The 14528-nt window shown below is 35.6% G+C and overlaps 1 protein-coding gene across 9 annotated transcripts in view; it reads left to right on the top strand.

Annotated features, from left to right (window-relative positions):
* The window catches only part of TANC2 (tetratricopeptide repeat, ankyrin repeat and coiled-coil containing 2), a 486082-nt gene that overhangs the window by 282238 nt on the left and 189316 nt on the right, over positions 1 to 14528 (top strand). For all 9 annotated transcript variants that reach the window (XM_058432006.1, XM_058432005.1, XM_032138883.2 and 6 more), the window contains one exon: positions 4055 to 4318. In XM_058432006.1, the coding sequence (XP_058287989.1) occupies positions 4055 to 4318 (264 nt within the window). The remainder of the gene's footprint in view (positions 1 to 4054; positions 4319 to 14528) is intronic.

Raw genomic sequence — 14528 nt, 5'->3', positions numbered from 1 at the left:
ATTTACGTAATTCTTAAGAATTTTGCTGTGCCCTTGTGAATGTTTTTGTCTTTGGATAAACCATTGTTTTTTCATCTTTACCTGACCAACTCAACTTGGTCGACAAGAGTATTCTCTAGCCCTCAAGTCTAGGTTAGATTTGTGTCTCCTTTCTCATAAAGCAAACCTCTTTTTCCAATGGGTAAAGTAAAATAAAGTAAATTAAGTAAAGATAAAAGACCAAATTTAGGTGAATGTGAAGTTGTTATCTGGAATGACTGGGAGTTGGGTAGGTATTGCAAGGACTTTTATTGAAGTCCTTGACCATTATTGAAGATGCAGTCTTCTCAAGAGCTGATAGTTCAGTACCTATTTAATTGTTTGGCAGTATCCTAAAACATTATAGAAAGCCTGATTGATCTCTTGCACCTATTCCCCTACCACAAATATAAAGCCTTTTCCGCATTAAAAGAGTACAGTACTGTATTCCTAGCAGACATAAACACTTCACCAATACTGAATCCATTCTTCAGAGCTTAGCTTATGTGTCTTTAAATACCATGTCCTCTCATTACATTTTTTCCCCAAAAGTAGGCATTACTATGTCCTCATTACTATGTCCTCTCATTACATTTTTTCCCCAAAAGTAGGCAGTTTCTTGGCTTAAATAATTTCCCAGGTAACATATACACTCATATCATTGGTAGCAATATTTTTAATGTAAGTAGTAGAAAAAAATGCCCCGAAGAATGAGGCTGATTATTTTTGTTCTTTCATTGTTAATGTCTGCAGTGTCCTTCTACACTGAGGGTCTCCTGAATGTTCACTGCATGCTATTTTCCTATGACTTTTGTAGATAACAGCAGGGCTTTAGCCTCTGTGCTTTCCTTTGTTGTATCTCTCCTTTTATCATGTGGGTATTACAGAGCTGGGTGCTAAAAGTTTTTTTTTTTTAATTTAAATATGAAAAAACCCTGAAAATATAGTTTCTACTCTCCAGAAATGTACAGTGTAGTAAAGGAGGCAAGGTACATCTACAAAAGAGTTAAGGAACAATATAAGGTAGTAAACGATTAAAATTCCAAGTAATTAGTTGCCTGTGAGACTACTCGTTAGCTATATAAGTGGGCAAGATTCCTAATCTGCGCATCGGTTTGGTTTCCTCATCTGCAAAATGAAGATAGTAATATCAGTCCTGCTTAGAGTGTTCTGTTGATAATTGAATGAGATATCTCATTGTACAATTTAAAGGTTATAAGGTGATAAATATGAATTTATTATGATTACTATTATTAAAGCTTATGATCTAATACAGAAGAAAGAACATCTTGCTTAAAATATATATGAGCTTTTTCTGAGGTGATATTTTTTTACCAGTTACCAAAAAAATCACTTTGGCCTTTGGGTTGTTAGGCCCCTGGAGTTACTTTTCAATTCTTTATTTGTTTTCCATGTTCTTCCTTTGGAAAGATTTTCTGAGTTTCAGAAACTGTTTTCCTTTGTTTTTCAGATTTGCTACCACACACTATCCTTGGTTTTTTGTCCCCAAAGACCAGCCAAAATGTAGGAATATAATTTTCTCTGCTTTCTTTTTGTTAGCTGTCTCTCCAAAATGAGCATAGGTTTTCTTTTTTTTAAGGTTTTACAACTAATCACTAAAGGGGAAATAAGAGTATAATAAATATGGGAACTTACCTTCCAAAATCTTAGAAGGTTTCCAAAGGGTTCTCTGATATTTCTGATTTCCTTTCTCAGGTGGGGTCCAAAAGCACATACCCTCATCTCTCTTTTAATTCTTAAGTTTATAAAATTTTCCCTCTTCCCACTTCTCTACCTTTTTCTAGTTTACTTAGATTTCTTCTTCCTTAGCCTTTCACTTTTTGTGACAACAAAGTCAGATTTTCTTTCTTAGAGAGAAATTTAGGTCATCCTTTGTAATTCGTCTTCTTCCTGTGTTATTAGAAAATCCAGAACTCCATTTAAACTTGCAGAGAGAGAACCTCACTAAAAATGATTGTGGAAATTACCTCATGAGCTTAGGTCTCTTCTTTTGGCAATAGGTACATTCAAAATATAAGAAGAGAAAATGAACTAACATATAAAAACTCCTCTGGGATGATATCTTTTATTCTTGTTTTATAATTATTGCTAAAAAATTATAATCTAGATGTTAATGTTTTTAATCCTTTCTAGCATTAATTAAAATTTTTCTATTTGTGTATAATTAGTGGTAAGACTATATAAAATTCAAGAGACCTTTCAGTTTATTTTATTAAGGTATTTAAATCCATAAAGTTAGAGCTACAGAGATGTGTCCAAGAAGGGCCTGTTATTGCTTACTTATTTGGGCAGGTTCTGGCTCTTCTATTAGTTCCTGCTTAGGGACTGCTTATTTTATTCTAATTCTTTGTTACATATTAGAAGCAAGGAAATAAATTTAAATGAGGAAAAGAACAGAATAGAAAGAATATAGAGATCTTTTAGGGACCACTGAGGCTCTCCAATCCTTGAAGATTATATAAATTCCCTTTTGATGAAATTCTGAAAATTTTACCACTAATAGGCCTGAGCTGTAGGTCCTCTAGGACTGATACATGAATTTTTTTAGTTTATTTAAATAGAGTTTTTGAAATATGTGAGAGATGACTGTATTTTGGTTTCAGTTATGTAAACATCATGATAGAAGTGAAATGATCATCAGTAACTTTTAAAAATAATGTTACTAAATATTCTTATTATCTAGTCATGAATTTACACGGTCATAAACGGATTACTCTCTACTTTAGATTTTCTTTTAAATTCACTCTTTAAATTTTATAAATCAATGAAGTACAAGGCAGTTTTGTTACATGCATAAATTGCGTAGTGGTGAAGTCTGAGTTTTTTAGGATATTCATCACCCAAATAATGTACATTGAACCCATTAAGTAATTTCTCATCATCCACCTTTCCCCCACCTTGTAACCCTTCAGAGGCTCCATTGTCCGTCATTCCATTTTCTACTTCAATATGTGCACATTTTTTTTAGCACCCACCTGTGAGTGAGAACATGGAATATTTGTCTTTCTGCATCTAACTTGTTTTAAGATTTCTAGTTCCATCCACATTGCTGCAAAAGACATTTCATACTCTTTATGGCTGAATAATATTCCATTGTGTGTATATACCACATTTTCTTTATCCATTTATCTGTTGATGGACATTTAGGTTGATTCCATGTCTTTGCTATTGTAAATAGTGCTGTGGTAAACATGGAAGTGCAGATATCTTTTTGACATATAGATTTCTTTTCCTTTGGGTAGTTACCCAGTGGTGGAATTGCTGGATTGAATGGTAGTTCTATTTTTAGTTCTTTGAGAAATCTCTGTATTGTCTTTAATGGTTGTACTAATTTATATTCCCGTCAACAGTGTATATGGGAGTTCTCTGCATCCTCACGCATCTGTTATTTTTTGATTTTTTAATACTAGCCATTCTGACTGGAAATATTGAGATTTTTTTCATGTATATGGCCATTTGTATGTCTCCTTTTGGAAAATTTCTGTGTATGTCCTTTGCTTACTTTTTAATGGGATTATTTGTGAAGTTTTTATTGAGTTGTTTGAGTTCCTTGTATATTCTTAATGTTAGTCCTGTCAGATGTATAGTTTGCATATATTTTCTCCCATTCTGCAGGTTGTCTTTTCACTCTGCTGATTATTTCTTTGGCTGTGCAGAAGCTTTTTAGTTTTAGTTGCATTTGCCTATTTTTGTTTTTGTTGCCTGTGCTTTTGAAGTCTTAGTCATAATTTCTTTACCTAAACCAATGTCCAGAAAAGTTTTCTGTAGGTTTTCTTCTAGTATTTTTAGTTTCCAGTCTTAGGATTAAGTCTTTAGTGTATCTTGAGTTGATTTTTGCATATGGTGAGAGATAGAGGTCCAGTTTCATTCCCCTGCATATGGCAATCCAGTTTTTCTAGCACCATTTTTTGAAAATGGTGTCCTTTCCCCAATGTGTGTTTTTATCAACTTTGTCAAAGATTAATAACTGTATCTATGTGGCTTTATTACATTCATTTTACTCTTTTTTTTTCAGCTACGTTAACAAGCTATTCTGAAAATGTGGAACGCACAAAATATGCTGGGGAAAGCAGTAAAGAATTAGGATCTGGAGGAAACATAAAACCTTGGCAACCTCAAAAATCCGGCATGGACTCCTGTTTGTATCGAGTAGATGAAAACATGACTGCTTCCACCTATAGTCTGAATAAGATCCCAGAGAGAAATTTGGAAACAGTGTTATCTCAATCAGTACAGTCTATTCCTTTGTATCTCATGCCACGGCCAAATTCAGTAGCAGGTAAGTTGTTGTTGTTGTTGTTGTTGTTGTTAAATAATCATTTTACTCCAGTATATATTGAAATGAAAATAAATCCTGCTCTGACAGTATTTAAATTTTCCATTCATCTTTTCTGACTAAGCCGTTCTTTTGTGTTTGGGTAATGTACATGTATATATTATTTGAATCTGGGAGAAGGTTCATCTGCCTCGAGTGATTGCTTAGTTCTGCTCCCAAAATATACAAAAACACATAGAAATTCAGAAACAGCCTATAAAATACATCATCAAACAACTGAAAGTCTTTTCTCTCAATGAGAAGTCTTTGAAAGAATCTTAGTTTGAGGTTTTAGTTCTTTACTTAAAATCTTAGTTTTAAAAAACATTATTAAAATTGGCATATCTCAGTGTAATTTGCGTTACCAGAAATCATCATCCATAGTTTGTAAAAGTGGAAGGCAGGCAAGAATTCAGCTTTTCCTCATCCCATGAGTTTCAGTATTTTCACAGTATCCTGGCTATCATTTCATAGAAGAATCACCAGGTGGCTACATTTCCAAAGAATAATTCTGCAACACCACTAGCAAACTCAGTTAAAAAAAATTGTATTAGTCCGTTTTCACACTGCTATAAAGATACTACCTGAGACTGGATAATTGATAAACAAAAGAGGTTTAATTGACTCACAGTTCCACACAGCTAGGGAAGCCTTGGGAAACTTACAATCATGGCAGAAGGCAAAGGAGGAGCAAGTACCTGCTTCACAAGGCGGCAGGAGAGAGAGCGAGCACACAGGGGAACTACCAGTTTTAAACCATTGGATCTCATGAGAACTACCTCACTATCATGAGAATAGCAGAAGAGAACCACCGCCATGATCCAGTCACCTCCCACCAGGTCCCTGACACTTGGGGATTACAATTCAAGAAAAGATTTGGGTGGGGACACAGAGCCAAACCATATCAGAAATGATATAGCGTGGTGGCTCATGCCTGTAGTTCCAGCGATTTGGGATGCTGAGGCAGGAGGATTGCTTGAGGCCAAGAGTTTAAGACCAGCCTGCACAACATAGTGAGACCTTGTCTTTAAAAAAAAAAGAAAGAAAGAAATGATACTGAGGGTTAAGTGGTTGAGATACGGAGTCATCATTCTTTAGCAACTACTCTCCTCAAAATTTATGTCAAGGGGTATTTTTACTACAGCTAAATTGCTGTTTAATAATTCAAACCTGGGACTTTTGCAGAATAGTTGAACTTTCTGACTTTTCAAAATATGTCATCATCTGGACTTTGTCCAGACTATAAAATCAAAGTTATGTTTGCTTTTCTTACTTTCCTCATGAAGGCCTGGATAGATTATCTCACTGATAATTACTCCTTATGTAGCTGATAGTGTAATGCTTCTTGCCATTCCCATTTCCCTTTCCTACCTGTTCTTTGTTCTCTGGCAGACCATCAGCATCGTCATCAGGTGTGATTATAGGGGAAATGACTCATCTGAAAGATAAGTAACTACAGAAGATTTTAATATTAATTGTTAAAAATTATTCACTTTTATATAGTGACAGGAAATTTTTTATCCTAGGACCTTCTAACTATATCGATCCCCAACTACCATGTCATATAAGAATCCTAGAATGCTGTTGTATTAGTCTATTCTTATACTGCTATAAAGAAATACCTGAAACTAAGTAATTTATAAACAAAAGAGGTTGAATTGGCTCATGGTTCTGCAGGCTGTACAGGAAACATAGCAGCTTCTGCTTGGCTTCCGAGGAGGTCTCAGAGAGCTTTCAATCATGGCAGAAAACACAGGGGGTACAAGAACCTCACATGTCCGGAGCAGGAGGAAGAGCAGGAGGAGGAGGAGGTTGCACACACTTTTAAATGACCCATTCTCTCGAGAACTCTCATATTACAAGAACAGCAAGGGGGAAGTCTTCCCCATGATCCAGTCACCTCCAACATTGGGGATTACAATTCCTCATGAGACTTGGGCAGGGACACAGATCCAAACCATATCAGCTGTACATTATGAAAAGTTCCAGGCAAGCTGAGTCTTTTCAGAAAAGAAGCATGAAAATCCTTGCTCATATATAAATAGAGAAATGTAACTACCAACCCAATAGTTGGGACATACTATTGTCCCAACTTACTTCCTAACTAAGCTACAATGATTTCTAAGCAAATTCTGGTTCTATTATTTGAGAAAGGCACTGAACACTTAGTAGAAGACAGAGAAGCTTTGTTTCAGTGAGTGGAACTATGTAGTCAGTCTGAATGAACAGTGTTAATTCAGGGCTATGAGTTTCGGTCACTACTTAACATTAACATTGTGTATTACCGTCTTCTTCCTACTTACTCCCCATTATATTTTATGTGTATCCCTTAGAACCTTTTTTCACTGTGTTAATCAAGGACCTTCTCATTTGTTTAAAAGCGACTCAACTCTTCCTCAGGCTTCCCTTAGCCCCAAGTGTATCCCAGAACTGTTGTACTTCCCTATTAGCCAAGTGCTCCCTCTCTAGTTGTATCCTGTACCTTCAGAGCAGTGCCAGAACTGAACAGACTATGGGAAGAGAGAATGGAACAAGCAAGCTGGTTAATTTAATGTTTTGCTTTTGGTCTCAGAAAGCCATCAGGACCACATGTAACTAACCACTAGACAGTAATAAGCTCTGAGGCAGCTACCAACCTATCTCCATCTAATTCCTAGCCACCTTTCCAGGCTGAACTCAAATACTTCCTCCTTCATGAAACTTTCTCCAATCATCTCCCAGCCACAAGTAATTGCTGCTTCTTCTAGAAAGCATTCTCTTTTTGTGTTGGCAACAGTCTACTTTGTGTTATGTGCAGCTATTGTGTATATGTGTTGGTCTGACTATTACAATCTAAACTTTTTGACATTAGCAACTGAGAAGACTCCAGTAGAGGCTCCATAGTTGCTGGTTGAGTGAACTAATGAATGAATATATGCATGAACCAACCAATCTGTGATATCAGCTTTAAACAAAAATAACAATGTAGTTGGTAAATCTAATGATAATTTTCTTCATCTTACTATAGAATATAGTCTTCTCATAGGAGAGATTACCCAGAAAAAGGTGTGATGGGGGCTTATTTAGAGAAAGTAAGCTCTATATGAGATGGTAGTGTGAGCCAGTTTTAGACTTACTAGTATCTCACAATTTCATTTCTTCCAAAATTATAAACTGTAGTTCTCTTTAATATATGGAATGTGTAAACAGCACTTATCACTATTTGCTAACAACTGGCAATATATATTTTTCAATGGTTAATCAGAAGCCTTTATTCAATTAGCAGTGTAATGGTGTTGGGGAAAAAAATGGAGATCTTAAAGAGATTTCTGTTTCTCTAAGAGAGCAGTCAGCAAACCAGGGCCCATGGGCCAAGTTTGGCACACTCTATTTTTGTAAACAAAGTTTCATAGCAGCAAAACCACACTCATTTATTTATTTATGGCTACTTTGCTCTACCACAACAGAGTTCAGTAGTTGGAACAGAGATCATAAGCTCTACAGTTAACATTGTAGTGGCCTACAAAGCCTGTATAAAAAGGGCAATCCCAACCTTCATTCTAAAATCTTACCCTGGCATTGGATTCAAGTCACCCCTCGGCGATACATCTCAGCTATACAGGTCATATACAGTGTTAGCTGTGCATAGGGATAGAAACTGTTTTAGACTTTATGAAAGTTTCATGATGTGTTTCACATGACTTCATGAGTTACATAGAGAATGAGAAATGTGTAAAAATTCCATGAGAGGACATTGTTACTCAGCTATACTGATACTAGATAGCAAAGACACTAAACGGATTTGAAAGAGACAAACAAGCTGAAATTGACCCTTAAGTTTTGTTTTAAGTTTTTGTAATATGCATTTAGCTAGACTCATCATCAGTGTGGTACATAGACAGCGCCCAATAGTAAATTGGTCACCTGCTTGAGTCTAGAGCCCTCATTTCCAAACTGAGGAAATTTCATTTTGGTGGTGGTAAAGTCTCTTAATGTATTTGTTCTCATTTTCTCTTGACCTCTTTTTAGTCTATTGAAAAGAATATAAAATTACTTTGCTCTTCTTAAACAGACATATCTCTTGAGATTCATTATTTTACCCCCCAAAAAAATGCTAACTGTAGAGCTTATGAGATGTCTAAAACTCCTATACTCCTATAAAAGCCAGATATGCTTTTCCTCTGAGTGTCTGTGAGGCTAATACTATTGTAAACAAAAAATACAGAAGGAAAAGTAAAAGCCACTCTCCTCTCTACACCTAATATCGCTCTCCAAAGGTTAATATTTCTTATGATTCTTTAAAATATATCTCTATATATAAAACATTATAATATCTATATGTGATATATAATCATATATACCTATACATAACCCTCTGTATCTGTGGTTCCATATCCATGGATATGGATGGCCAACTAAAAGGGACTTGAGCATTTGCTCAGATTGCGGTATCCTATTGCAGATAGCTCCAGGGGTTCTGGAGCTAATTCCCTGCAGATACCAAGGGATGACTGCATTTAATTATAATTATATGTAAGAGAGATATGAGGTCAAAAATGAGTGGGATTTATTCAAAAGAAATGAAAGCATGTGTTCTTAAAAATATATACGTAATCACAGTTTTATTTGTAATAGCCAGTAACTGTGAGCATCCCAAATGCCCATCAACAGGTGAATGGATAAACTAATTAATTGTGTATCCATACAATGAAATTCTACTCAGCTACAGAGGGAAATGAATTGTGGATACCACAGCAACATACATGAATCTCAGAATAATTATTCTATTTGAAAGAAGCCAGATTAAAAAAATATATGCTATATGATTCCATTTGTATAAAATCCTAGAAAATGCAAACTAATCTGTAGGCACAGATTGCCTCTCTTATACTGTGACCATCTACAAGTACAGGTGCCCTGTGGGAATTAGGGCTCAGGAAAGTGGTACAATGTTGATCCTCTGGCTACTGCTATTGCTCTGAGTAATAAACTGTCTTTCATCTCCGACCCAGAAGTTTCATATCTTTTTCCAGCATCCAAGCTTGTTAGTTTACAGATTCTTCACAGTTCTTGACAGTGAGATATAGCTATACCCAAACCCACAAAATTAAAAGAAATGGCAATGGCAAGCAACACAAGGAAATGTTGCAATTGAAATTATACACTGATGGTGGGAGTATGTTAATAAGTTGGTACTCCATTTTGTAAAGTTGTTTGACAAGATGTATTAAAGGTATATAAAGCTATATATGCATGTTATCTAAAACCTCACAATTCCATTTCTGAATAGAATGCCCATGAGAAATGAGTGCTTTTGTTTATGAGAAGACAGATAAAGTTTTATCAGTTTTATTCGTAATATCTAAAAACTGAAAACCATTCACATGTCCATCAACAGTGGACTTGATAAATAAATTGTATGCAGCAATGAAAAAGAACACACTACTGTTATAACATTGTGAATGTATTTCACAGATGTGATATTGAACAAAAGAAGTCAGACTCAAAAGAGTGCCTTCTGTATATAGTATGTCCGTTTATATAAAGTTCATAGAAACAAAATGATCACACTTCTATAATTATAGAACTAAAGTAGTGGTTACCTTTGGTAGGATTATTGACTAAGGGAGCTTTCTGTATCTTGGTCTGGACGGTAGTTACATGGATTTATACTCATGAGAAGACTTCAGAAAGTCCATGGAAAACATACTTAAAAGATACAAATAAAAAATATAAACTTTATTTCTCAACATAAGTTCCATCAAGTTCAAGACACTTTTGTAAGTGATGATACCAGCCATTTAGTTCATCCCTAAAGAACTGAGTGTCCTGGGAATTTAACCATGTCAATTAAGTCTTTTTTACATTATAAACTGAAGAAAAATGCATGCCTTTTACAGATTTTAAGATTAAAAAACAAAAAGAAGTCAGACAGAGCCAAATCAAGACTGTAAGATGGATTTCCCATCTAAACTTGCAAAATTGCCTTTGTTTGATGAGAGGAATGAGCAGGAGTAGCATTGTGGTGGAAAAGGATTCTCTGGTGGAGCTTTCCTAAGTGTTTTTCTGCCCAAGCTTTGGCTTGCTCAAAACACTTTCATAGTAAGCAGGCAGGTCATTTTTGGCCCTCCAAAAAGTCAACAAGCAAAATGCCTTGATCACCCCAGAAAACTGTTGCCATGATGCTTGCTCTTGACCAGTCCACTTTTGCTGTGACTGGACTATTTCCATGTCTTGGTAGCCCTTGCTTTGGTTGTGTTTTGTCTTCAGGATTGTACTGGTAAAGCCATGTTTCATCCCATTACCATTCTTGAAAGACATGCTCCAGGATCCGAATCCTACATTTTTTGTTTTAAATTTTCATTGAAAGCATTGCTGTTTTCTGCAGCTGATCTGGGGACAATGGTTTTCGCACCCATTTAGTGGAAAGTTTGCCCCCATTTTAATTTTTCAGTCATAATTGTGTAAGCAGAACCCATTGAGACATCTGTCATGTCGGCTATTGTTTGTGCTGTTATCATTTGTCCTTTTCAATTGGGATACAAACAAGATGAATTTTTGTGGATGGTCTGCCACTGCAGGCTTCAACACTGTCTCATCCCTTCTTAAAACAAGTTATCCATTTGTAAACTGCTGATTTCTTTAGGGTATTGTCTCTGATACGGTTTGGCTGTGTCCCCATCCAAAACTCATTTTGAATCATAGATCCCACAATTCCCAAGTGTTGTGGGAGGGACCCAGTGGGAGGTAATTGAGTCATGGAGGCAGGTCTTTCCTGTGCTGTTCTCATGATAGTGAATAAATCTCATGATTTCTGATGGTTTTATAAAGGGGAGTAAGTCATGTAAGATGTGACTTGCTCCTCCTTGCCTTCTGCCATGATTGTGAGGCCCCCAGCCATGTGGAACTGTGAATACATTAAACCTCTTCTCCTGTATAAATTACCCAGTCTAGGGTATGTCTTTATTAGCAGTGTGAAAATGGACTAATATAGTCTCCATAAATGTTTTGTAAAAATCAATGATTTTACCATTCTTCCACCCAAGCTTCACCATAACTTTGCTGTTTGTCCTTGCTTCAATTTTAGCAGAATTCATGTTGCTCTGATAAGGGCTTTTTTCACACTAATGTCTTGTTCTTAATGCCTCAAACTATATCCTGTTCAGACATCTTATAGTTAGTATCCATAGTTTTTTCATAAGATGCATTTCAATGAACTTTTTGAAGACTCTCACATGCATAAAAATAATTAAGCTATACACCAAAGATTTATATACTCTATATATGTAAATCATACCAGTTTTTAAAATATATAAAATGTGGCAGGGCACGGTGGCTTATACCTGTAATCTCAGCACTTTGGGAGGACAAGGTGGGTGGATCACTTGAGGTCAGGAGTTCGAGACCAGCCTGAACAACATGCTGAAACCCCATCTCTACTAAAAATACAAAAATTGGCCAGGTGCGGTAGCACACACCTATAATCCCAGCACTTTGAGAGGCTGAGGCAGACGAATCATGAGGTCAGGAGTTCAAGACCAGCCTGACCAACATGGTGAAACTCCATCTCTACTAAAAATACAAAAACTTAGCTGGGCGTGGTGGTAGGCGCCCGTAATCCGAGCTACTCGGGAGGCTGAGGCAGGAGAATCCCTTGAAACTGGGAGGTGGAAGTTGCAGTGAGCTGAGATCGTGCCACTGCACTCCAGGCTGGGCAACAAGGCGAGGCTCCTTATCAAAAAAAAAAAAAAAAAAATTAGCTGTGCATGGTAGCATGCACCTGTAATCCCAACTACTCAGGAGGCTGAGACACATGAATTGCTTGAACCTGGGAGGCAGAGGTTGCAGTGAGCCAAGATTGCACCACTGCACTCCAGCCTGGGCTACAGAGTGAGACTCTGTCTCAAAAAAAAAAAAAATTATATATATGTAGGCCTGTTGTCTTTGCAGAAGGATTTTCTCTTTTCTTTGGTATAGAAATAGCAGTCCTAGGAAACATAACAAGATCTTTGTCTGAATTATCTATTTTTAGTGTTGCTTAATAAGACCTAATAACTACAACAAATGGATAATTTATTTAAAATGTTTCATTTTATTGAGTATATAAACCTAAGATGGGTACCTAAACTGGCCAGAACTTTTTTTTGTGGTTTTTTTTCTAAAGCAGCAGTCTGTGTGTGGATTTAAAAAAATTTTTTTTAAGTATATTGAGTCATATTTTATGTATTATAAAATTCACCCATTTCAAGTGTACAATTCAGTAATGTTTAGTAAATGTAGCAAGTTGTGTAACCCTCACCATGAATCAGCTTTAGGACATTTTCATCACCTCAGAAAGATTTCTGCATCTATTTAACATTAATCCCATTCCCTCTCCCAGTTCCCAGGCAACCGCTAATTGACAGACTCTATGTATTTGTATTTTCTGGAAATGTCACGTAAGTGGAGTCATATGGTATGTCATCTCTTGTATCTGGCTTCTTTCACTCAGCATAATGTTTTTGAGGTTTATGACATATTAGGTGTGCTATATATATATATATATATATATATATATATATCAGTAGTTTCTTCCTTTTTATTTCAAGTAGGATTCCACTGTATGACTGTACCATATTATGTCTGTTCATTTACCATTTGATAGACATTGTTTCCAATTTTGGGCTATTGTGAATAGTGCTGCTGTGAACATTTGTTTGCAAGTGTTTGGGTAGACGTATGTTTTCATTTCTCTTAGATAGATAGATACCTAGGAGTAGAATTGCTGAATCTTATGGTAAACTTATATTTAACTTTTTAAGAAATGCAAAAATGTTTTCCAAAGTAGCTGTACCATTTTGCATTCCCACCAGCAGTGTACAAGGATTCCTGTTTCTCCACATCTCCTTTGTTACTGTCTTACCTTTAGCTGGTGTGAAATGATATCTCATGCGGTTTTAATTTGCATTTTCCTAATGACTACTAATGTTGAGCTTATTTTGTGTATTGTTAGCTATTCATTTATTCTTTAGTGAAATATCTATTCAAACTTTAGCACATTTTTATATTGGGTTATTTTCTTCGGATTTGTAAGAACTTGTATATTCTGGATGCAAGTCACATCAGACATGTATTTGCAAATACTTCAGTCTGTTGCTTGTCTTTTTGTTTTCTTACTGGTATATTAGGAAATACAAAAATGTCAAATTTTGGTGAGGTCAATTTGTCAATTTTTTTTCTAATAGACCATGTTTTTCATATCACTTTTTATCTTTTTAATAGAAAACATACTGTTTATATCATGTATTATAAAACTGATTTATGACATTGGAGTTTGTTTTAACTCAAGTATTGGAAAACACTTCCCGAAATACTTAATACGTTTTCCCTCTTGTCTCTCCTCTTTCCCTACTCATGTTAAAAAAAAAAAAAAAAAAAAAATTACATCATCCTAAATTGTTACGTCTGTAGACTAGACCTTAATTGTGAGTGATTTTTTTATTTACCACAATTGTCTTCCGATAATGTTAGTCTTTCTGGCTAGCAGAGTGCTTTAGATTCTTAAGCAGTACTTATCATGCATCCTTAAAGGAAGGGTAAAAGGTAAATATACCATCAGAGATCAGATAGCTCTGTCCTGGAGAACAAGATTATATACTACTGGAGTAGTACATATTGACTGTGTTGAACAAAATACTTCATCAGAAAATTATTTCTTGTCAGTGTTGAACATAATACAAACAGACCTACTTTGGCCCACAGGGCAAGTCATAGGTCAGGGAATAGTTTGTATTAGGTTGTTTTCTGTATCTGGAAACCATGGTTTCAGGATGCTCACAAAGAGGCAGAAAAGGAAGCTATAAACCAAATGACTCAGTTATTTTCAGCACTTAGTAGCTTGTAGATTGAAAATTTTTCCAGAACATAGAGAAATAAAATTATTTTCACAGGGAATTGCCCTGCTAAATGTATAATGTATGTAAATATTTGATAAAACCACAACCTCTGGTAGCTTAAATGATTAGGTATCTAAACCATTTTTTAAATTAAATTTTCTCGTCTCAGGAGGGTCTGCTCTTTTCATTTAGCTCTAGATATACATACTTTCCTTTCCTTTCTAATGGGTACGTAGAAGCGGTTCCCTAAACTGGGGAGAATCAGATGCTAAATCTCTGGTGAACAGGAATAATTGAGGATTTCAATATGAAGTGAGCTT

This window comes from Hylobates moloch, unplaced genomic scaffold (genome assembly GCF_009828535.3).
Source record: "Hylobates moloch isolate HMO894 unplaced genomic scaffold, HMol_V3 SCAFFOLD_19, whole genome shotgun sequence".
NCBI classification, from domain to species: domain Eukaryota; kingdom Metazoa; phylum Chordata; class Mammalia; order Primates; family Hylobatidae; genus Hylobates; species Hylobates moloch.
This window is presented reverse-complemented; position numbering and strand designations above follow the sequence as displayed.